This window comes from Hypomesus transpacificus, chromosome 13 (genome assembly GCF_021917145.1).
Source record: "Hypomesus transpacificus isolate Combined female chromosome 13, fHypTra1, whole genome shotgun sequence".
Lineage (NCBI taxonomy): Eukaryota > Metazoa > Chordata > Actinopteri > Osmeriformes > Osmeridae > Hypomesus > Hypomesus transpacificus.
Genome location: NC_061072.1, coordinates 1,955,163 through 1,979,615, shown reverse-complemented (window position 1 = coordinate 1,979,615; position 24,453 = coordinate 1,955,163). Strand labels below are relative to the sequence as shown.

The following is a 24,453-nucleotide window of genomic DNA, read 5'->3' as shown; positions in this document are numbered from 1 at the left end:
TGATCTTTGTCTAGCTCTGTGTAAGAAAGAGCGGGGAACAAGTGGGGGAAGCAGACAGATACAGTATAAGATGTCTGCGGGGTAAAGAGTGCGTCACTGGATTAGTGCCTGAGAATCTGCTCCAGCCTGTCTTCCACTGAGCCACATACTAGACGTCTCCAAAAGGGTATTTGATTAACCTCCCTTCCCAAAGCCCTCCGCATGATACAGCTAAACCTTGTCTCTCTACTGGGATGAAGAGCGAAAAGAGAGCCTCTGTTTTTCTGTTCTTCTTGGTCCATTTCTTCTTGGGTAGGTATTTTTTAATTTTGGTGTCCTATTGTCTTTATGTGATGGTTAGGAGTTAATGCCTCACAGCATTATCTTGTCACTATAACATTAATCCTATCACCCCATGTCTTACCCCATCTCGTTATGTGAGTGTCAGTAAGTAGAACGGTACTTACTGTATTTGCTTGTGTGGTATTGATACTGTATAGACCTTAAATATGGCTTCTAATGACTGTACACACTCTTCTCTTTACAGTATCTGTGCTATTGGCAAGTGAGTTCAATAAATTACTGAATCAACATCGTAGTAAAATATAGTCATACTTAAATAAGACATTGGTACAATATATATACAAAATATGACACATTTTGTTTATCATCAGGGCAATTAGACTTTGCACCTTATTTTTTCGATAATGGACCTAGCAGTTCAAATGGCAACATGGCTTTGTTCAGCATCTCGGAGGATACACCAATTGGTAAGTATATTTTTATTAAGAGATCTATAATTCAAAGATTATTAAAGGCATTGTACACCAAGTTTACATATGAAAAGTGATAGCAGCACTGAGCGTATTATTATTGTAATGCCTTCCAGTTTGGGACGTAGAGTAAGAAAACAAAGGAGAGAGGTGAAACAGCCATAGACTCCTTCAAATACTGTAAAATATTTTGTCACCAAATAAATTGTCAATACACATCTATGCAAGGTTATTCTTGACTACTGTAGATATAGCGGGTTTAGTGAAAACTTTAAATTGACTCAGAATTGATGGAAACCTTGGTTTTATGGTTTCAAAGAGCCAATTCAGCATTTCTCTGAGTCAGATGCTACGGCAACATACTCCATGAAGTTAAACTGCTCGCCAGGAGGTTTTACTCAACTAACCCTGAGTTTGTCCTACTCTTTAACTGAAACCTGCTATCTGAATGTATCAGATATGGCGTGTCCTTTTCTCGAATAGCCAGTTAATTTGGAAACACAAATACTCTACAGAAATCCCTGTCAGGAGATGGTGATAAGACCCTGATTAGATGTTTATCATTCCCTGATGAATATAATTGAGCATTACCGTTTTCTTTTTAAACAATAAATCTAGCTCTATCATTTATCTGAACAATATTTTTAGCCATGTCATATCATTCAAATGACACAAAATGGACATTCTCTCAGTGTAGAACAAATTATTTGTGTTGCACTTTTTTACAAACTTTAATTTTTTTGCACTTTGTGTAAAGTTTTTTATATAACATCGGTGACGCTGAGATTATTTCCAAGGCAATTGTCTGTCAAACTGTCAAAAGTGACAGTGACTTTTTCCCATTGGCTATAATGGATGTCAGATTTGTCCAGTTAGCACACATTTTGAGACTTGTATGTATAAAAGCATTTAGTTTCAAATGGACACAATTTTATACTGGTAGTGTGGAGATGGCTGACAGTTATAAAAGGTTTTTAATTGGAGAACATTTATAAAATGTAGCCACTGAATGCTGTTTAATTAAGCTCAACATCACAATTGTTAGTATTGCAATTATACCATAACGGTTTGAACTCTATTTTTGTGTTTCATCTTCAGTTACTGCTATTTGCGTTTGGTGCCTGCTGGTTTACGCCTAAATAAATGTAAAAAATAAATAAATGCATACACACAATTAAATGTTGAATAAGTGGACCACTCAAGATGTCGCCATTCAGCAGTCATTAATATTTCTAATTCCAATTTGGAGAATTAGGCGGTTGCCATGATTAATAGTGTTATCTGTGTTCCATTAACGAGGGCTTTTTATATCCTTATGTGCGACCTTTATTGAGGGTTAATTAAACTCAGAGTCAACTGAACTAATTATTACCACCTGTTCTGAACCCGTCAACTCTGAATTTGGCTGCTCAGAGTCTGTCAATACAGAGTTGTGGTTTGAACTCAGAGTATGTTAACCCTACTTTGTGAAATACTGCCAGACTGTATAGTGTATGCATGTCAATTATCAAAACAATATACTCAACACTTTCTCATGTGCTATAGGAACGCATGTATATGTTCTGAATGGTACAGACCCAGAAGGGGATGAAGTACAATATGAGCTGGATTTTGAAAAGGGCTCTACAGAATACTTCAAAGTGGACCCTAAGTCAGGATATGTGACCCTAATCGAGGAACTAGATAGAGAGGTGAGTACAAAACAGCGCAGACTGAGGGTGTGTGTAACAGCAATGTAATCATGTATCCTATGGTTTGCCTAAACACCTTTTGGGGGGGATGGTTTCAGAAACAAGATGAACTTTCAGTGTTTGTCGGTATAACTGATGGTCGGAATAAGGTGAGCTTTATTGACAAACAGATTATATTGTCCACAAAAAGCTAAATATTGTCTGAGATTAGTTAATTTGTCATCTTCTCTTCTACAGGTTATTGAGACAATAAGGGTGTTTGTCACTGACTCCAATGATGAGCAACCAGAGTTCCAAAACCTGCCTTTTGTCATTGCCATCCCAGAGGTTTGTGTTAAATCTTTACAGTCACAGCTTTGCTACACCACAGTATGTTTATGAATATATTATCAAATTAACCTTGGAATTACTTTGAATGTTAATGTCATGTACAGGACACTCTCCCTGGAAGTAGCATATACAAAGTGCAGGCAGTGGATAAGGACATGGGTTCAGGAGGCAGTGTGTCCTACTACTTACAGGTGACAATCATGGCTATTAGTCACACTGTTCACAGGCTTGCTCTAACTTTCGGTTGGAATTTAGGTATATGAACAGTGTGTGTTTATTAAGCATAAAAAACCTGTGAAGAAAATGATTAATTGACAGTGCATTTAGCTGTGCATATTTAATTTACACATCAGCAAGGTAATGAAGGCTTAGTCAGAGCTTAAGTTGGCAACTATACACGTGACAACTGGGAATCCATTTTGATATAGACACCTAAAACGTCACAAACAAGGAAACACCAGCAATATAAAGGACAGTTTCGCTAAATAAATGTGCTGTTGTTGTTGCAATTATATCAAGTTATTGCAATTGCTTAAAGGCAGGGTAGGTAATGTTGAGAAGCACTGACATATTTTTTGAGATAAGCTTCACATCCTGATAGTAACCAATACAATCCAATATCTGTAGGCGTTGCAGGACTGTAATAAACACGACCAATCATTAAGGTCGGACTGGCACTAATGATTGGATGGCATTCGGACTGAGGGCAATGATTGGACAGAATACTTGTCTGTCTGTATACTTACCTCCCAGCAGTAGTCAGGCAGCGTGTTCATATGTTTTGGAGGAGTGTCTTTTAAGAGAGGGGGTGGGATATTTTGGTTTGAATCCTGTCAAACCAAATCAAAATCAATCAATCAAAATCCTTTCAGAGTTCGCCCACCACCAAGTTCACCATTGACGGCCACAGTGGAGTCCTTCGAATCAAACCCGGAGAGACCCTGGACTATGAGACCACAACAACACACTTTATGACTGTGGTCGCCAAGGTGAGTCAGGGATATCATTCTTCTCCCGGTTCAGTTGGGGAGGGGGGGCAAGTCCTAGGCCTAAATGATTAATTACATGAAGGGCCTGCAAACAGATTCTTTTGAAAAAAGATTTGTAATCTGCATGCAGAAGTAGATCTTATGGTCGTGGTCCTTCTACATCTGAAAATAATAGTGATAGGTACTGGTATTTTGATCCTCAAGTTGGTCATGGTAATTTTAACATGTTTTACTAATTATGAAAGTCCTTATTGTAAACTTTTAAATTATTTATTATTTATTGTTGAAAATAGATTAAAACAATATGCTACCTTGAACTAACATGAACTTTCACACTTTTTTATGGGTGGAAACACTAGTAAGTTAACTCCACCTACAACTACTCCCCCACTAGACTACCTATCATTGTCAGCCTGTGGGGTTGTCAGCTAACCCTCAAGAAACAAACTTGCATAGCTGACTTGGTAAAATTCCTTAATGTTTGTAATTTACTTTCATCTCAAACATATGCTCCATAAAATGTGGTCATTGTAGCTTAGGCTTCAAAGCCTAATATGTCAAGGGTAAATCAGTATGTTATGTGTAATATGTGTTTTCATTGTGATGTGATTCTTGACAGACACAATGTATAAATTCTTCATAAATTATCAAAGAAATTACACCCTGAACAGAAGTGCTTTTCAAAGAGAATAAAACAGCAGGGGCGATGTTGTGCCCTGTAAATTAAGTTAATTTGAAATAAGACTTGTTCTGAGGTGCTGTGAATTTTGTAGAAGATGGCATGTGATGTTTTGTGCCTCATCAGAACATAATTCTCCAATCTTCTAAAAAATATAGATACATATCTCAGAATTATGAGATACATATCTCAGAATGACAAGAAAATATCTCAGAATTATGGCAAAATACACAAACGTCAAAAATGGGCAGCTAGTTTCCCCATTTTGCATTTGTTTAGAACTAACCGGCGTAATTTTAATTTGATGAAATAGGCACAGTCGTTACAAAAACTGCTGACATGCACGTATATTGTGGACCTTTTTACCAGCTTCTGTCAAAGATAATACACACATAAATATTATGCGTACAGTAATTTTCAGTAGCCTCAGGGCCTCATGTACCAACGCTTTTGCTCCCACTGCAGGCGTATTTGTTTCACAACGTGCGAGTAAAAGCATGGGGAGGTACCAGTGGCGTAACGTAGTAACGACGGGCCCAGGTGCAAGATATTGTGACGCCCCCCCCACCCCTAGTGAACACAATTTTTCTTTTTACTTTGGAATAGATGGGGAAACACTTTGTTACATTTGGCTCCCTCCCCCTCCTAGGAATAGCCTCCCTAGCACCCTGCTAGGCTATTGGCTAGCTTAACAGAATAATTTGCTATCCACCTAGTAGTGACCACTATTTACCCAACTTGTATCCTAGTTACCCTGCCCGACCATAATGCACGTAGGCTATAACTTGGCTTGAAATGTATATCTATCACAAAAGCCGTAGGTTACCTGTCTGAGGGCAGCGATACTGATCCCAGCTTAACTGCTGCACTGCTGCTTGCAGGGGGGACGTCCGTGTCGGGGTCGTCGGTGGGGGGGTCGTCCGTGGCGGACTTTGTGGGCTGGCGACTAGTTGATGGTCTAGGTAAAAAATTATCTAATTTCGGCGGCTTTGCCGCCTTCTCATCTTGATCTTTTTTCTCTTGCCTTTTCCTGCTTCCACTCTTATGCTTAAAAGGCATTGCTACACGTTCAGTTGTGCTGTGCTCAATGAACTGCGTTGTCGTGACCTTCGAATTGGTGTAACGATAGCGTATTGTATCGTCACATGATCAAATAGAGACTTGACATTGGACAACAACATACATATTACCCAGCAATCATCATTGCTAATCACAAAAATACCAAAGAAAATAAGAACTTATTCATTTCATTGAATAGTTTTTTGATAGTTTCTATAGTACATTTAGGATAAGCATAGGATTTTGGTATAGACTTTTCCACAAAACATAATAACAACCAATACTGAGATAAGTTTACCCTTTTTAGGTGTATACATAGCATTTGAAAACTCTAATACCTAATTCATAGCACGGATTTGAACATTAATATATCTAGGGAGTACAGACTTGTACTGATGGAGGGCCTGTCGTGCGACGATGCATGGACGGGTGGGGTCGGTCGGTCGAATGACGCTTGTGTGTCTTTGGACATATAAGCATATTTGCACCCTGGGCCCGGGTGCAGCCACACCTGCTGCACCCCCTATAATTGCACACCTGCAAGGTACAAATATGTAGCCTGGTCCTACCCAGACCCTCGTACATTTCATTTGTACAGAGGGTCTGGGATCTCTCCATTGACAAACGTTAACTTCCTTGAAGGCGGGTCCTCTGTTGAAGTTTAAAACTATTGGATCCACCCAGAGCCACTCTGAGTTGCCATAACCAATCGCAAGCGTTCGCCTTAGCCAACTCCTTCACCACTACTGTAACGGAGCTAGCTGCCGTAGCTGGAAAATCAAACTTTTCCCGAACCCCGTGGGGAGGAGGGCCACAACATCATGGCCACCAACAAAACTCAGCAAGGAATGTTCTTGCTCCGGCTTTAACCTATATTCGGCAGCGTTGCCACAACCGCAGAATAGTTTCGCTCGCATCTTTCTCCGCCGCCATTACTGAACTACTCAAACAAGTGCACGACATTAACGTCATCGTTCTCAGCCACTCCCTCTGTTCGCTGATTGGACCTACAAAAAAATTGTTTCTGGAAACCGACTTCAGAACCGAGCTCCCAGACCTAGTACAGAAGCAAAATCCAAATTGAGCGGAAGTACGTAGGAGGGCAGAGCCAGGCTAACAAATATGCCGCACTGAGGTAAAAGCGCAGATTGTCTGTCGCGGGAACTGAAAAAGAGAAATTGCGCTTTTCCGTGTCATGCATATGCATTCACAGGAGAGTCAAGGGGAAAGTGATAGTTTCCCATAAAGAGATGGGAGGGGATGCGTAAAATGCGCCTAATTATGTATTCTGCGGAATGTACAATAACCGCCCGTGAAAGTGTACCTCTTTTACGTGAAAATTCTGCGATTAAGCAGCCATGCAATATTACAGTTACTGGAATTTGTCATTTTGGTCCAGATGGCCTTTTTTTGTGTCGATGTGGAATTCCGGCTTTTTTTGTGTCAATGTGGAATTCCGGCCTATAATATTTAAATTCGGTGTTACCTCATGAACAAGCAAATCAGTTTTGTTATCACTAAATCTTTGTTTTCGCTGTTTTGACTTTGGTGGCTGATCCATGGTAGAAAGAGAGCATTTGTTTAAATTCTCGCAATTTACAGTATAGTGGGCAGAGAAAGGCGCTGCTTACCCGATGAATTGAAAGTTTGGTAAATACGACTTAAACTGAAGTATCACAGCGTGCGTTATCTGCAGGTTGGCCATGGCGCTGATAACGCTACATTTGCAAATATACGTACATGAGGGCCTCAGAGCATCAGTCAATAACCAACCCGACAGATCTTCAGTTCATAATGGCAACCAATAAAAATATTTTCTTCTTTTGTTTTTGCCTCAGGATGGGGGTGGGAAGTTAAAAGACAAGCACCAGGTGATGACTTCCACAGCCACCATCACCATCAACGTGATTGATGCCCAAGATACATCGCCGACTTTTATTGGCACCCCGTACTTTGGATATGTCTATGAAGTCTCTGTTCCGGTAAGTGCTGGACAACTCGATCCTTCTACTCTATATATCATGACAATCATATGAAATTCTATGTGGTATGTCAATTTAAATACTTGGTTCTCATAAATGTCTGCTGTGTGCTTGCAGGGCACTGAGATATTCATTGTGTATGCTAAAGATGGAGATCAAGGCAATCCTAGACCTATTCATTATTCCATTGTTAATGGTAAGCAATGTCATAATTTCTATGGAGCTGTTTGTGCAAATGCAGAACACATTAAATATATACTGTGTACATATTGAGGGTCCAAACTAGAAATACATAAATAGAATTCCTGAATATAGAAATGTAAGTCTAAATATAGAAATGTTGTTCCTGAGTATATAGCTGGAACTATACAATATACTATACTACTTCTGATTATAAATGTAAGTCAGAAAACAAATATTAGCCTGAATATACGTGTCACTGAAGACATAAATGCTATTTTATACTAACAAACACCACCAGACTTCAGAGGGTCACAAAAATGTATGTGGTCGCAGATAGTTAACAAAACAAGTGTAACATTAGCATCAGAAACGTTTTACAGTGCAATCAAAGATAATCAAATGTAAATTCAAATAATTAACATTTAAGTGAGGCAATAATTCATTAAGGGGTCCTTATTTTCTTGATATTGGGACCATTCAAATAGATGCGCCAAATTTCACAGGGAATGGCCAAGCTAGAAAAATTGTAAATAATCGTATAAAAAGTTAGGGTTTCATAAATGCTGCAGCATATGACAGGAGACTGTGTGTCTGAATGGCAAGTGGCAGCACACACCAAACTATGTTCACAAAAGCTCTCAACTAGGCAGTTTGGAAACCATTAAGAGCTGTCACACATGAGCAAAACAAATTAATGACTTAATCATTCAATGACTAATGATTAATGACTGCAAATGGTAGGCTAATCCATTTATGAATAAAATAAGATGGGAATAATAAAAGGCATTGGCGGGGGATGTTATGATCATTCAATTCACATAGCGTAACCGATCATTCTTGAAGGCTTATAATTTATTATAATTAGAGACACGGACAGACTACAGGGCTCCGTGACTCCTTGTTTCGGCCAGGCAACCTTTATTGTCTCCACTCGTACACGACTTCCTCCCTCAAAGCAAGTCTCCCTTTTCTAATTTCTGCCTAAAATTATTGTCGCCTGCTCAGTGAAATATCTCACTATAGCATTTCTGAAATATTCAGTACATATTTGTAAATTAGCATTTTTTATCCTCTTACATCTGGCTACAACATAGGACTATACCCATATTTTGTACAAAGAATGTGTGAACATAACAATAAGCTAAAATATAGCTGCAAGCAGCGATGCGGGTTCCTCCGCAAAATGGCAAAATATTATAAAAATTTACATTGTAGAAGGTCAAGAGTTGGAAAACAAGAGAGCAAAACTACTTCATGTTGGGCCAACTACAATAGGCTGAATGGGGATTTGAAGTCATGAGCATAAGGTTACAAGGCAGCCTCTCTACCCTCTCTGCAACACACCAACTGAATGTACGAGTAAAAAGGTCACAGTATTAGCTTTGGTCAGCTTTGGGACAAAGGTTAAGAAGCGGTTGACATTTCAAAGTGGAATTGCATGAAATTGCGCATGGTATTTCATAATGATGTCATCCTGTTTAACTAAACAGATATTCAAATTTAAGACAGGCTAAAAGACTGCAGCTGGATTCAAACCTGCAACCTTATACTTTGCAGGTCACTGTCCCAGTCCATTGAGCTATTCTCAGTGTTGTTCAATGTCAAGTTCGGTTACTGTATAAAAAAGTACGCTGTTTCTTTTGTGGTAAGAGTTGTTAGATTTAGCCAAAGTTTAAAATACTCAAATTCAATCACATTTTGACATGCAAACGTGAAATTATTGATGGTACTTCAGAGTGATGTCATCTTGAACCCAGAAGAAAGGATCCATGTCAGTTGTGAAAAATGAAGCTTTTTCAATCAAGATATTTGGCTCGATTCCAGGCTCTGGCAAGAGTATTTAGCTCTTAACTGGTCAATATACACATTTGACCAAAGACCAGCTCGACCTTTGCCTGTAAACAGTGATTCTGACTGTCAGAGACCTTTAAATAGGCTGACCGAGTGAAAGTAGCCTGGCTAACGTAGGTCACTTTCTCAGGAAAATAACAAATGAAATAGGCTTGTTTTGAAAGATCCTATATACTGGCTATCTTCAGTAGACTCTTGTCTACAAAAAGCAGCCCTTCCTGACGTTTTAGGACAAGAATTTAGTGAATTACGATATCGTTTACACACTGCCAGTGAGTGAGCGAGCCGAGTCTGTCACTGAGGCTTTGTAAAAACAATGTACCCCCGGGACGCAGTCTCACTCCACTTGCAAGTTTTCCACAAATCACAAAAATAATCGGAGCATCTGGCTAGAAGCACAATTCCTACATCTCCTAAAGGCTTCCCTCCTCGATGTTTGGTAACAAACACATTTTTGGTGTCGACCTAACTGTGAAATCCTTGAGGGTTTAGGTTGGTTGAGGGGCAGTTCTATGGGCGTATGTGAAGCCCTCTGTGACATGCTTGCGTGTAAAAAGGGCTATACAAATAAATTTGATTTGATTTGAAATGGTGAACTTATGAACATGACGCGACCAAAACATGGCTGCCGCCTAAGCCTATGCGGTCTCCCTGGCACATTAGCTTATTACAAAGACTTTCTCGACCCAAATCAAAATTCTGAGCCAACAGGTCTGTGGGGAATTGCTTGTTCTCCTAAAAGCTGCCCTCCTCTACCTTTTTTGAATTTGCCGAGATGCTACAAGATTCAGTAATAACACAAAGGGAAAAAGCTAGCTACTTTTCGACTTCGGTTTTCCGTCACTTCAAACTCACGATCTAAAGGTCTCAAAGTGCTCAAACCTTCACCATAATTCAAGAGTGGTGTACTTTCACAAACCCAATCATTGATTCTAGCTTAAAATGTGTAAGAATTAGTGCTGTCAGTTTAACGCATTATTAACGGCGTTAACGCAAACCCAAATTAACGGCGTCAATTTCTTTATCGCGCGATTAACACTCTTTTTGGCCTAGCAAACTTTGTAGTTTTTTTCACATGCTGTTGTAACAATTACCGACGTTAGAAAGACTACAACACCACACCGGATCTAGCTAGACCGGAAATAAAACAACAGGCACGCCACACACACACTTGTTTGGCTTGCGAGCCGGCTAAAGAGTAGTAGCAGAGCCCGTTTACGGATATTAAACATTCTCTGGTAGTAGGCTAACGTTAAGTTTTGAGTGGATGGCGAGCACGAGACGCCGAAATGGATGCCAATAAGTTTCTGAATGGAAAGTTTACTTTTAAAAAGTTGCCAAATGGTTCCATTGACAAGACCAAAGTGATCTGTGTGTTTTGTCGTTGTAAACTGAGTTATCATCGCAGCACGTCCAGTCTGAAATACCACTTGATGGTCAAGCACACAGCTGATGCGATTCATGCGAATTCTCCGCCCCCTCGTCAAAGCCAGGCGATTGCAATGTTGTTTTCAATAAAAAAATATTTGCACGAAGCAATCCGAACCACTTTTCCATGTTGATAAGAGCTTTAAAATTGAAAAAAGAATGGGACAAAAAGAAATCAAGGGACATTTAGAATAGATAAAAATGTGCGATTAATTGATTAATCGCGAGTTAACTATGACATTAATGCGATTAATCGCGATTAAATATTTTAATCGTTTGACAGCACTAGTAAGAATGGGACTTACCGAACGTGGCTGCCTCCAACACGGCTATCAGGCAATTCCAGTTGAAAACAACAATGGCCGCCAAAAAGAAAAAAATACATATATATTCGTAACGGCGAGCTGCGATTGGAAGCAAAATGAAACAGGAGCTAAAGACCAAGTTTTCAAGGGTGGGGCCCTAGTGTCAAGGGGCAGGATGAGCCTGTGAGAATTTGGAGCGCGCGCGCTGTGGAGCAATTCACTTGAATTCAATCATATATTGACATACCAAGGTGAAATTGTTTATGGTACTTCATAAGTGAACCCTATTAGGTTTGAAAAACAATCAGTCAAAATTATATTTGATTTATTGACACAAAGATATTGAGGCAATGTGGACATTTACATAAATACACTTCTTTCAACCATTTTGTATTGCATTTCTTATTCCATATCACCCTATGTAAACACATGTATTCTACACATCTGGAACAAATTTCAAGTCGATTGGGTCTATGGTTTATGAGTAAAAGGGTTTTGAAGGTTGTACCAATTTTGGACAGTACAGCAAAATCTATCATGGCGGACCTTATGGGTCCTTGAGGCTTTTTTGTTCCCCATGAGAAATTAGGCATGTATACTGATGTTCAGGCATCTTGGAGTAACAGGGCGCTGGGGAAATCACGTAGACTTTGGGCGTGTTTTTTTTTTGCGCCACCTATGGGCGCACATGGGTCACTAGCCGTCTGGGAGTAATGAGTGACCTGTTGTATCATTGGGCCAAATTGGAAACAATCGGGTCCAGGACTTTTTGAGCTGTTGGGCCATTTAGCGGAGAAATATAATAATAATAGGAATACTTACAAAAACAATAGGTTCCCTCCTACCGGAGGAACCCTAATTTATTGCATTATTATCAGAATGGAATGCTTGGAATGTTGGATTTGAGTAAGCTTAAAATGTGTCGATTGTGGGAGGCATGTTTGTGGGCTACTTCTAAACCTCATGCGGTCGCCGCATTTCTGCCTTGGCGTGACCTGCGCTAGGAGAGAGGGAAACAACATGGATAGGGATAGTGTGCGGGCAGATTTGTATTTATATAGGGTGAAATGGAATAAAAAATGCAATACAAAATGGCTGAAAGGGGTGTATTTATGTAAATGTCCACATCACCTCAATATCTTTGTGTCAATAAATCGTAGATGAAAAAGAAGAAAAAAAAACTGACCAGTTTTAAAATAACATGTTAAAACATATATATATAATCTAGGGCTGTGAAAAATAACGCGTTATTGCGTTATGATTAAATTACAGGATTAATTCGTTATTTTTGTTTAACACATGTAACGTAATATACCCACAATTCCACCCAATCTGCAACTTCTGAATGAGAAGTTCGTGTTCCAAAAAAACTAAAATGCAACAGCCAATAAAACCAAAGTGATATGCACACTGCGGGAAGACTTTATCGCTCTGGATAAGAGCGTCTGCTAAATGACTGAGTGCTAAATGACTGAATGTTATCGTTTCACTAAAGCATAAAGTAACCTATACCACCTCAACGTGAAGCATGCGTTGGTCGACGAGGGGAGTTCAAGTAGAATGCGCCAAACCACCCTCACTGAACAGCGTAGGGGCCTCACTAAGTCTGCCTGTGACAAGGTGACTAGCACAGTTGCCAAATGTATTGCAAAAAGCTGTAGACCGATTGATATTGTTGAGGACGAGGGGTTCAAAAAAGTTTTGCGAGTGGCAACAGGTGACTCGAGCATCAAGGTACCACAAAATCAAGGACGCACACTAATGACAAGAATTCGGAAAATCGGTAATATGTAATTAATCATGATTAATCCACAGAAACCTGTGATTAATTTGATTACACATTTTAATCATTTCAAAGCCCTAATATTATCACAAAACTTCCCTAAATGCCCAAGTGCATGTATTTAGAAAAAGGCTAAATTGTGATGTGCCCTATGATTAGATTAGTCTAGCATAATTTTCTCTCTCGATCTTGAATCACTAGCCTAGCATTTATTTTCTTATCTTTGCCATAAAGCTTCCATGCAATATTATCTTAATGCTAGACATGTATAATAAGTCAGACTCATCAAGAAGCTTTTCAGTACACTGAACAAAACTTTGCAAGTTAGTAGCCAAAATCACTAATTTAGCGAGAGAGCTGGATTTGTGAGATTACAACCATGCAAAAATCCATTTTGCCAAGCTCCAATTTATCTGGCTTGTACCAATCAGCATCCTATGAGGAATTATTGGCAGCAACAGGTCTGGTTAAAGTCAGTTGGTAGACGGTGATAGACAACTGGTTCATCCTATCACCTGCCAATTCTTTTTTTTAAGTGCCTCCCATTTTCAAGTTTCCAATGATATCTTCCCAGATATATATGTGTAACAAATCATCTGGCAACAGGTTACAAATTCACAGTCCCATTGGTAAATTTCACCTGTCATTACAAAGTGTAGAACTTTACAGCTAGATGTTATCTGATTGGCTTGGACTACTAAAACCTGAGATTGTAACTTTCAAAACTGAAAGGATAAACAAAATGAATGAAGATATTTGTTAATTTGCATAGTTCTGTTTGTAGCTATTGTGACTGCAGTATGAACATTTACTTTTGTAGGTACTGATGGTGTGTTTGCTGTGAATGACACCAGTGGCTGCATAACTCTTCTTGCTTATCCAGTCCAGTTGACAAATGAACTGTATGAAATCAAAATCAAGGTACGTCATAAGGTACAATAGGTACGATTCTTTTAAATAATTAATTACAATGTTTTGTCACATATAAACATGGTGTGTAAGCTAATGAGGCTCTCTGAGAGTTATGTACCACAGACAGCTACGTGCCAATGGAATATGAATTTAAAACTTTAGGAGCGGCCCGATATTTCCAACCAATTTGGTACCCGTAATCCTGTTTCTGTTTCACCTTCGGCGAAGCGGGCCTTCTTCCTTGTCTTATTTTGTGAAACCACTGTCAATCAAATTTGAGCTGTAAGAATGTTCAGACGAGAATTAGGGGCACTATTTGTCATTTAATATATATATATATATATATATATATATATTTTCTTTGTTGTTGTTACCAATTGTAGCTGTTTGTGTGTGTGTCTGTCTTGTCTGTCGGATGTGTCTCTTGTAAACAAAGGCCTCGGAGTTGGGACCAAACAATGAGCTGTTGGAACACACCATCACTGTGGTGACAGTTCGAATGGTGGACCTAAACAACCACCCTCCGACCTTCTACGGGGAGAATGGGGCACAGAACAAGTTTGAGGTCACCATGTATGAACATCCCCCATCTGGAGAGATCCTAAGGGGCTTGAAGATCATAGTCAATGACTCGGATCAGGTAGAGTAGGACCAATGCACCATTCCCTGTGAGTCTGTGTACTCACAATCTCTAAAACACAATACTGAACAGTGGCGTTCCTAGCACATTTGGTGCCCCGGGCAAGGTTTACCACCAGAACTTTAACCCAAATATTGCAATCCATTTACGCAAACATCGCAAGCAGCCTTCCACATACTCATAATCAGTATTGGACAGATGGAGTAGTTTTCAGGCTTTAGCGTTCGGTTTTATATATATATATATATTTAAAATGCAGCATGGAAGAATGATGACGAAGGCTACTGTTGAAAGCTATATATTAGCTTTGCAACTCATGCGACACACCTGCCGTACCCCATAGTGATGTGTCGTTCATGAAAGATTCAATGACTCCGGAGTAACGAGTCCGCTCAGTGATTCGTTAATTTTCTCATCGGGACTGTAGTATCGGGTCAGTCGAGGCTCAGTCGAGGAAACAGAAATAATTTGTTCTGTGTCTTCGGGTACGAGTCTTTGGATCCTTTTTCACGTGACCTGCATAGGTTTAGTAGAGGAAACATAGCTCATTCCCTTTCGCATTCCCTTTCGCGAGTTTTTAGTATAGGAAGACGTGAATGATATTCGTTCGAAAGTCATAGTGACTTGTTTTGTTATTTTCACTTTACATTTACACTTGCAGTGTAATTGTTTGCAGTGATAATTAAATGCCAGTGTGATAATACATTTCAATTTAAAACAAAACTAACTGTTATGTTGTACTGTACAGTTTTCTTAAAAAATATGATCTGCACACACATGTGCAATTCAAGTAAAATGGTTTTAGATTAGGAAATTGTATGGAAAATTCTGTGTAAGACCCCTTACGGAAGGAAAATATATTGCAGTAGGCCTATATTGGAAAATATCATGTGATATATTAGGCAATATATGTCCATATATGGGATTAATATTTATATTGTACAATACATTGCAACATATTCAACATGAATATATAATATATGTGTTTATATATCCCAAAATATATACAGTTTTACATCTATAAATACCACCATAATGTATTCCGATTTATATGGGAAAATGTATTGGTAATATACGTAAAGATATAGTGTCACATGTAGGGCTGCACAATTAATCGAATTTTAATCACGATCACGATTTCGGCTTCCCACGATCAAATTCATGTGATCGAGCAATATTTAAAATGCGTCATTCCGTTAATAGAACGCTCCTTATCAAAGTTATTTTTTGCATAGCCAATCTAGCTCTCCAATAGGTGCGTTCGACATCGGCTGCGGCTGCATGAAATGACCAGCGAGAGTGGCCGCTTGCAGTCGGGGAGGAGTTGTAAACGGCTCTGTAATGTCGAAAAATTTGTCATTTTATGTATTGGGCTATGATAAATTATTTCGCCAATCTGTAGGCTGCAGCCGGCTGCGGCGCTGCATGGAGTCGAATACACCTAATGTCTGATCACAAGATGTTCCCTGCACCACGCAGTTTAGGCCCCGTCCATTAGCCCGAGTAAATTTAAAAACGCATACATATGTCACCGTAAACGGAGACGCAGAAGCATAATTCGGCCTTATACTGCGTATTCGGACACGGAAAACGGAGCTTTTCGAATACGCTCCCCTAGCCGGAGACATTTGAAAACGTCGGGTTTGCGTAGTAGTGTGGACGGGGTCCACGGTGCTTTTCAGATACGATGACGTTCAGTTGACATGGCATTGGGGGTAGCTTTTGCTCTATAGCTATATTGTCAAGATGAACATGGAAGGTGAAAGAAATATGCTGCTCCATCTCGATAATTTATTTAGCCTACCAGTTTAGTTAGTCTACTTCAGGTGCAAGTATTATCACTTAATAGATACGCGTTATTCCTAAGCAGAAGGCGAGTGTTGTACTCGGTGTGCCTGAACGATAGGGGGACAAGGCAGAGAAGACGGTTTAAACCAAACATAAAGCGGGGATTCTGGGTGAGACCTGGCTGAACAGCTAGCTGGTGGGACAATAAAAAAAAAACAAATAGCATTGCCAGAGGAGTATGTAAACAGGGGCACTGTGGCGGGAGGGAGGGGCAGGAGTGGAGTAACCATGACAACGATTGTCATGTTAGTGTGGACGGCAAACATTTGGAAAACGATATGAAAACGCTAGTCTGGACGGAGATTGTTAGTTTTTTATTGATTGTATATTTTGAGTTTTATTCACATCCATTCTGCAGGTACAATGCATTGTGTAATCAAATTTGATTAGGTTAAAATCAACAAATAATCGTGATAATTAATCGTGATCTCAATATTGATCAAAATAATCGTGATTATCATTTTGGCCATAATCGTGCAGCCCTAGTCACATGTATGTTTAATATATGGTAGAATGTATTTTAATTTTATGTAAAAAATATAGCTGCAAGCAGCACTGACAAAACATTGTAAAATTGATATAATAGATAGCCTAGTTACACCCAGAGATTACCCAGAGAACTAGAAACTGTTTTGTCTCCCCCCCCCCCAAAAAAAATGCCTGTGTCTGGAGTTGAACCTGGAACCCTTCGTTTACCAGCACAACCTCTCATCCAATTGAGACACACCAAGATATAGATATTGCCGTATTCAGTTACTGAATAATAAAATAAGACATTTCTCCTATTTCAATCATAGTCACATTTGGTCCAAGCTCAAACAGCTCTAATTCAGTCATATTTTTACATATTAAGGTGAAACTTTGCAGGGTACTTCAGGGGGGAATCAGCTTAAAGCCTATTCCTGATGGGGGAATCCTAATTATATGGAAAGATATACATGAAATATATGTACAGATATGTGTTCAATATGTTGTGGAATATATTTTAAATATAGGTCAAATAATATGGAAAAATATTTGAAATATATACTGACAATGATCACTTCCACCCAACTTCTTTTGAATCAGCCATTTCCCCTAAATAAATGTCAATCTTACGGTATTTACGTTTTTGGGGGCAGATTTTCAGTTAGTAGGTGGTACTGTTTGAATCGGGATTCCATTTGAAATACTGCCGTTGACAACAATTCAAATGTAAATATCACCATATATGTCTCTACATTGTATGGGCATGTTCTCATATATGTACACATGCATTGTACAATATATCTTTCCATATAATTATTTTATTGTTATTGTTATTGTGATATATATACTAGTACAATCCATACTTCAGAATTACATTGTGATATACATTTTAGGCCACTACTTTTATTGAATGAAAACATCCCCATAATGTCTGTCCTAAATAATTTTACAAATGTTATTCCTGAAAGAAGTGAAATATGGTATTGCATTTAGACAATAATATTCCCTAACTTCACTAAAATCAAATAACAGAATGTTGTAATATCTGTCCCAGGGAGCTAATGCGAAGTTCAAACTGAGGCTGGTGGGCCCAGGCAGAGTACTGAGAGTGGTTCCTCAGACAGTGCTAAATGAAGCGCAAGTCACCATCATAGTGGAAGACTCTGCTGCCATTGACTATGAAAAAGGCTCAATCCTAACTTTCAAGGTAATTTATCTACCAAGGTCTCTGATAAATTGTTTCATGCACAGTCCTCCTGGTTCTCTTGACTAGTGCACAGTGCGCATGATGCAGTCTGTGATTAAGATGTTTGTAAGACACACACACACACAGATTCCTAGATCTATAGATAGATGAAGTAGGAAGTAGGTGAGTAAGATGTCAGTGACACAGATTTCTGGAATCATAGATCGATAGTGCAGTGCCTGTGATGCTACATTTCTCAGATCCCAATTAAAATTCTCAAAAGTACCTGGTCAACCTCCACATCATCTAGTCACAAATAAAAGCATAAAAGCAATTTCTCATATTTCTTTTACAAATTGCCAATGCTTTGGTACATTCATGCTAGCAATAATATAGCCTACAGTTGTCTGCTGTTTCGTACATTATCAATTGCTTATGTCATGTTGATCAAATGTATTACATTGGTTTTCTTTTTAATTATCTTACCCCCGCAAACATCTAGACAATTAGTGGAATACATAAGTCATTACATGCACAATGGTTGAGCGAGTTGTCATAATTAACCATACAGCGCTACATGTCCAGTTATGCCTAAAGGGAGTTTGCTATGTTTACATGAACATTTGCATTATTTTCCTTTGTGCTATGCAATGCTGTAACATAGTCTTGTATTTTCTGTATCACATTCCCAACAACTGACAGAGGCTGAATTCGTAAGACCATTGTTCCTGTCGTAGGCTTTACCTATTTGCAGATCACTATATCAATACCTCAAGAAACAGACCAAGGAGGCTAAAGTGGTAGGAATAGCGTTTTTATTTTATACCTGCTGCGGCTCATTTTGACGCCTACCAGGAGAGAGCAGGCCCGAATGATCAAGTTCCAGACCCTGTGCCGTGCCCGTGATGCAACTGGTGAAGATGTTGCTAAGTTGATTCAGTGGCACACACACACACAGATTCCTGGAATTGCAGATGCAGTGCAGTGCCCATGCCCAAGTTTTTGCATCAGTAAACACATTCATTCATGTAACAAAATTCACTGATCTATATTGAATAAAACTTCCATTTTATATTGTATTTCTGTTAGCTGGCCAGCAGTTCATCCAAAAGGAAAACCCTTTTGGAAAGAAGCGGATTCAATGCTATACCAGCAGTCAGCGTTGCTCACCTGGCCTGTCAACGCTGTAAAAGTGAATTCGATTCTAAATCACAATACACCCAAAAAACTTTGTTTTGAATTGTCAATTGAAAGGTTGTCCAGCAAGTAAGTCCTTGTTTGATGATGCCTAAAGCAATGAAAATCAAATCCCTGTCGTCTAACTACTGTACAGGCTAAACTGTTAAACCCTACAAAGCAACAAGTAGCTAATAACCTTCCAGCTAAACAGACTGAAATAAAGTATCCATTGTCTTTCTCTTAGTTAGCCAGCCAGTATTTCATCAATGCAATCTTTTGTGTAGTCCCACTTGTCTGTTACAGATCCTGTTATCGATCTCTGCTTGTCCTACCATGACTGCCCGTGATTAAACAACACCTCTGTGCTCCCTCTTACAGTCTGTTCTCGTTACAGCATTGCAGTCAAATTGCATAGACATAAATAATATTGTTGCTGTTGTATGCCTGTTTTTGGCTCGCCATATCCTTTTGGCTTGCGAGATCAGTGGTTACAGTGCTTAGCGCAGCTAAGTCGGTCAGTCAACTCAGTATGGCTGAAAGAGGTCCATCTCAAATCTTTTTTTAGAGATGTTGAAGCGTTTATCCAAACAACGTCTATCTGCACTCCTTGGGTTATGAAATGGACACCTGCAAAATTACATTAAATATAAAACCACACACAGACATTCCTTGCATTGTTGGACAGATAGGCCTAAAGAGTGCTCTTAGAAACTGACCTGAATGTTCCATTCTGTCCCTGCAGCTACTAGCGGTTGAGATCGACACACCAGAGAGGTTCAGTGCAACAGCTGACATTGTGATCAACCTTCTAGACACAAATGACAACATCCCTAAATTCATATCCGAGTATTACATTGCCAGGATCCCTGAAAACTCCCCTGGGGGCTCCAATGTTGTGTCTGTGACGGTGGGTGAATCTGCTTTAAAATCAGCTTCAAATTGGTCAAATACGTGATTACATATTACCCAAAATCCTCCAATAAAGGCATGTTTATGGGCAAGTTTCATTAGAAGCAGAGTGGAGAAGAGACTGAGTAGACAGACAAATATAGCGTTTTAGTCATGTTCCTGTTTGTTATGAAAAAATTGTTTAGCACTCCTGGAGATTGATAGGTTTTCAGGATGAGTTGTCACACGTATTGTACTGTAGGGTGTAATTAAATTTGTCCAATACTTTTTTGTAGTAGCTATCTAAGTAATTAAACCCTGTGTGGGTAAGGGTAAACGTTTCTCTGAGATAATCCCATTGACCGTTGGCCCATTTGGGAGAGCTCTATGGGGCAGTCTTATAGTAGACAGTCCCGGCTGGTGTAAAATCCTCCTCACATTGTAAACTGGATGAGCTTGCAATATTTCTAGGTTATCCTTAGAGTAACAATCACCTTAATGGATGGTCCCTGAATGACCCTTGCTCAGAACAGTTATAAAAATACAAAATACCGCAATTGTGCCACTACGATCACATACTCACTAATGAACGTAATCATTTGTTATATAATTTGTCAATGTTTAAGATATAAAAAACATATAGCTGCTTTGCTTTTCAGGCATCAGATCCAGACTCAGGCCTTTGGGGGGAAGTCAAATACTCAATTCATGGATCAGGATCTGATTTGTGAGTATAACAAGCCTGAATGCAGATTCTATAGTGAGATCCTTAATCAATGAACATGCTAAAATGTCCTCTGATTAATTCCATGAGATATAAAGAATACTTCTGAAGACGTGAGACAGCACAATTCAAGATTCACGTATCCAATGTTGTCTCAGAGGCACATAAAAGCATTATGGAACCTCAGTCTTTGTTGTTGGGAAGAAGAGAGGCAAAATGTTGTAGCTGCTTACTGTAAAATGGTAGCAAGATTCTGGCTAATCTCCTAATTGGATTTGAAGGGAAAAAATAGACTGCCATGTCTGGCTTGCCAATTATGTGACAGCTGGAGGTACGGAGATTGGAGACAGTCGGGGGGGGGGGGGGGGGGGGGGGGGGGGGGGGGGGGGGGGGTGCAAATGTATTCTTGCCTCGGCACAGCCAGGGAGTGAGATCACGAATGTGTGAAAATTAACAGAAAGTTGATAATTTTCACAAAGAAAAAGTTGTATAAAGGGTGGAAACTGGCTGAAAATGGGATGTTGTAGCACAATTTTAGATCACATGTGGTTACTTGTCTGACTTTGTTCCAGACATTTGTTATGAAATAATTTGTCAGTGCTAGTTTAATGATGTCATCAATGCCCTAAATAGATTTGTTTACATTGTATATATTTTTTTTGTGGAATGGTTTTTATTCATACTTTCTCTCTAATATGAATCATAGGTTCCTGATTCACCCATCATCAGGAATCATATACACACAGGCTTGGGCTGCTTTGGATGCAGAGGTCAAGTCAAAATATAACTTTTATGTAAAGGCAGAGGATATTGAGGGGAAATATAGCTTGGCCGAAGTCTTTGTCACTGTCCTAGACCTCAATGACCATTACCCAGAGTTTGATGATAACTTCCTGGAAAAGACCATGATCATTGGTGCACCTGTCAAAATAGAGGTAAAATAGAGGTTTCACTTGTATAATATATATTTTTTTGCCAAATGACACCCCAATTACAATCCCATTGCATGCATGTCTTTTTTCCCATCTTCATATTTAGTTTTGTCTCAAACAGGCTGTGGATGATGATGCAGAGTCACCTAACAATGTCATAGAGTACTCCATTATGAAAGCAGACCCAGACAACATATTCGACATAAACTCAGAAACAGGCGAGATCAAGCTCAAGCCATATATCAAGTCCATGGAGATTGTCCAGAACATCACCAAGCAGAAGGATTGCAAATGGTCTCTCTTGGTCCAGGCCAGAGATGGAGGATCTCCGTCTTTCAGCACAACAACTGTGGTGAACATTGACATCACTGAGGCCGTAAGTACCCATAGTCTTGCTAGCAGCTCTAGACCTGCCATGGAACACACCTACGTTGTTCTACATTCTAAGAATGCGCACACAATCATCGAAGATAATGCAGCATGTTCACTGAAAGGGCTGACTGAAACATCATTCGCATAGCTATTTCACATCCATCCACCACATTTTTATGTTGACATTGTATTAATTCATCCTACATTGTGTTGTTATACTTGGGATACTATGTGAGTTGTCTGTGTGTTGTATTGTACTTTCAGATCAAAGAGAGAGTTATTGCATACTTCTTGGGCCTCAGCAAGCGTCCTGCAACAGTTTTGGGGATTTTTTCATGCATTGTCGGCATCATCATCTTACTAACGATCTGTGTATCTACTACCTTGTACTGCAAAGCAGTGAAAAAGTCTCGTATTAACCCTGAAGGCAGTTACATAAAAGTAGTTCGCAGGCACAAACCATGAGAGACTCCGTTCATGATACCGTGCAGTATATCTCTTTAGTATTATACTGTAAATGTCTGAGACATTTGAAATATTTGAGAAAAAACATTGATAATTATTTGTATTTATATTAAGAATAATATGAAATCTATTTTTCTACTACTTTATCTGTAAAAAGGTACTGGAGCACATTATGTACTCTAGAAAGAGCAGAAAATCAGTTTAATACATTTTTTATTTTACTTATTTTTCAAGTGTCAACTACCTTTCATACCCAATTCAATACATCAACATCCTTTTTGTTATGTTATCTTTTTAAAAACGTGTTGGTTTGGATGCATTCCTGATAATTGTATTACCATACTGAGCTACATTTTTCATGACAGTTCATTCAAATCATAACAGTTTGTCCATATTGAAAGAACGAAAACATATTAGCTGTCTTTACGACAAAGTGACTTGAACTCAGGGTTGTTTCAGAGTCACAGTCATCGCAGTCCCGTTTTGTTATGGAGAACTGTCCAAATGCAGTGCATTGCCAGAAGTATTCCCAACATCCAGCAGTGTGCATAGTGCTTAGCTTCTCTAATCAACTCTCATCGATTCGGCTGGAGACAATAGATTGTGAAGAGTGTGTGTGGTTGTTTTATGTATGCTTGTAAAGTAGTATTACTAAGCAGTTGTCTGGGCCTCATCTGTCAGTGCTTTGCTTGTCATGCTGGCATGCTTTGGTCAAATGGTGACTAAATCTTTCCTTTCAGTCCATTGGACGTATTTAAAGTATTATCTTTGTGCTCTTTTACAGACTCAACTCAAGGGGCCTATGGCAGCCTTTTTAATGCAAAGTAGGGACAATCCAATGAAAGCCCTAGGCATGGTCACAGGTATCATTAGCATATTGGTAGGGCTGACTGTTTTCATCTCCACGGCTATGTTCATGCGCAACACAAAGTTGAACAGGATCATGCCTGAACGGCGTATCATCAGAAGGAGACCACAAAACCACCAGCCATGGACTTTCAGAATGCCATTCCTCGGCAGCAGTAACCGATCTGAAAAATTCCTTACCAACGATCTGGAGAAAAACTCCAACCAGAACATCAACAATTCATGTTCACGACCTCTACCCCCCAGGGCCCCCTGCCTGCCCCCTCCCACCATCAACAATGCCAGGCCCAGCGAGAGGCCCAAGGCAGTGCCCACAGTTTCTGGAACTGTTTCATCAAAGGGCTCCAAGAAATCAAGCCACAGCAAGGAGAACAATGTCAGCTCAGCCCTGGTCTCAGAGCTCAAGATGAGACTGGAGCAGAAAATTATTGAAAGCAACCAAGGCTATCATTAAATGTATTCTTATAAACACTATCCATTTATCAACATTGTTTTATAACAAGGCACTGTCACCTCTGCTCCTTAGTTTGCTTTCCAAGACTATTCCTGAATAGACCATGATGAAGGCTATGATCAAAGATGGTAAGTTTTTAAATAAGCCTCCAGAAGAGATCAAAATGTAAAAGTCCAGGTAATCCAAAAATAAGCAGCAGTCACATGTGGGATTTGATTCAACAACATTGGTTTCATGCTGGTTAGGAAGTGAATGACGAATGAATGACGATGAATGATGGGTGTGTCATTTGGTTTGGACAAAACTTGTTTGTGTAACCCTACATTTTTTGTCTTGACACTTTATCTCCGGTATAAAAGATTAACTGAGTCAGGTAATTTGAACCTTTTAGGTCATCACACTGCCATTTTGAGGATTATGTCTTGGTAACAAAGCTGAGTTTGCATATATGATTGCTGGTAATTACTTTCCATACAAATTTATGTT

General features: G+C 39.3%; 1 protein-coding gene across 2 annotated transcripts; it reads left to right on the top strand.

Moving 5' to 3' along the window:
• The first annotated feature begins 217 nt into the window (after positions 1–217).
• On the top strand, positions 218–23,967 carry LOC124475772 (cadherin-related family member 1). Of its 2 annotated transcripts, XM_047032578.1 has the most exons (18): positions 218–291; positions 527–544; positions 654–749; positions 2,298–2,443; positions 2,542–2,592; positions 2,681–2,770; positions 2,878–2,964; positions 3,646–3,762; positions 7,339–7,482; positions 7,600–7,678; positions 13,853–13,953; positions 14,381–14,584; positions 17,955–18,107; positions 20,008–20,172; positions 20,813–20,880; positions 21,584–21,812; positions 21,931–22,185; positions 23,431–23,967. In XM_047032578.1, the coding sequence occupies exons 1-18, from the start codon at positions 234–236 to the stop codon at positions 23,965–23,967; spliced, it is 2,598 nt and encodes an 865-aa protein (XP_046888534.1). In that variant the 5' UTR covers positions 218–233. The 2 variants fall into 2 exon arrangements, with proteins under 2 accessions (XP_046888534.1, XP_046888535.1); XM_047032579.1 differs by lacking the exon at positions 527–544 and having other exon boundaries at positions 234–291.
• Positions 23,968–24,453: the final 486 nt, after the last annotated feature.

What these genes read in the sequence shown, in the direction of transcription:
- LOC124475772 (XM_047032578.1), top strand. Translation starts at nt 234, where the DNA reads ATGAAGAGCGAAAAGAGAGCCTCTGTTTTTCTGTTCTTCTTGGTCCAT. An exon ending in TAGTCAATGACTCGGATCAG is followed by an intron (nt 14,585 to 17,954) that starts GTAGAGTAGGAC and finishes TATCTGTCCCAG; the next exon opens with GGAGCTAATGCGAAGTTCAA. An exon ending in ACATTGACATCACTGAGGCC is followed by an intron (nt 22,186 to 23,430) that starts GTAAGTACCCAT and finishes GCTCTTTTACAG; the next exon opens with ACTCAACTCAAGGGGCCTAT.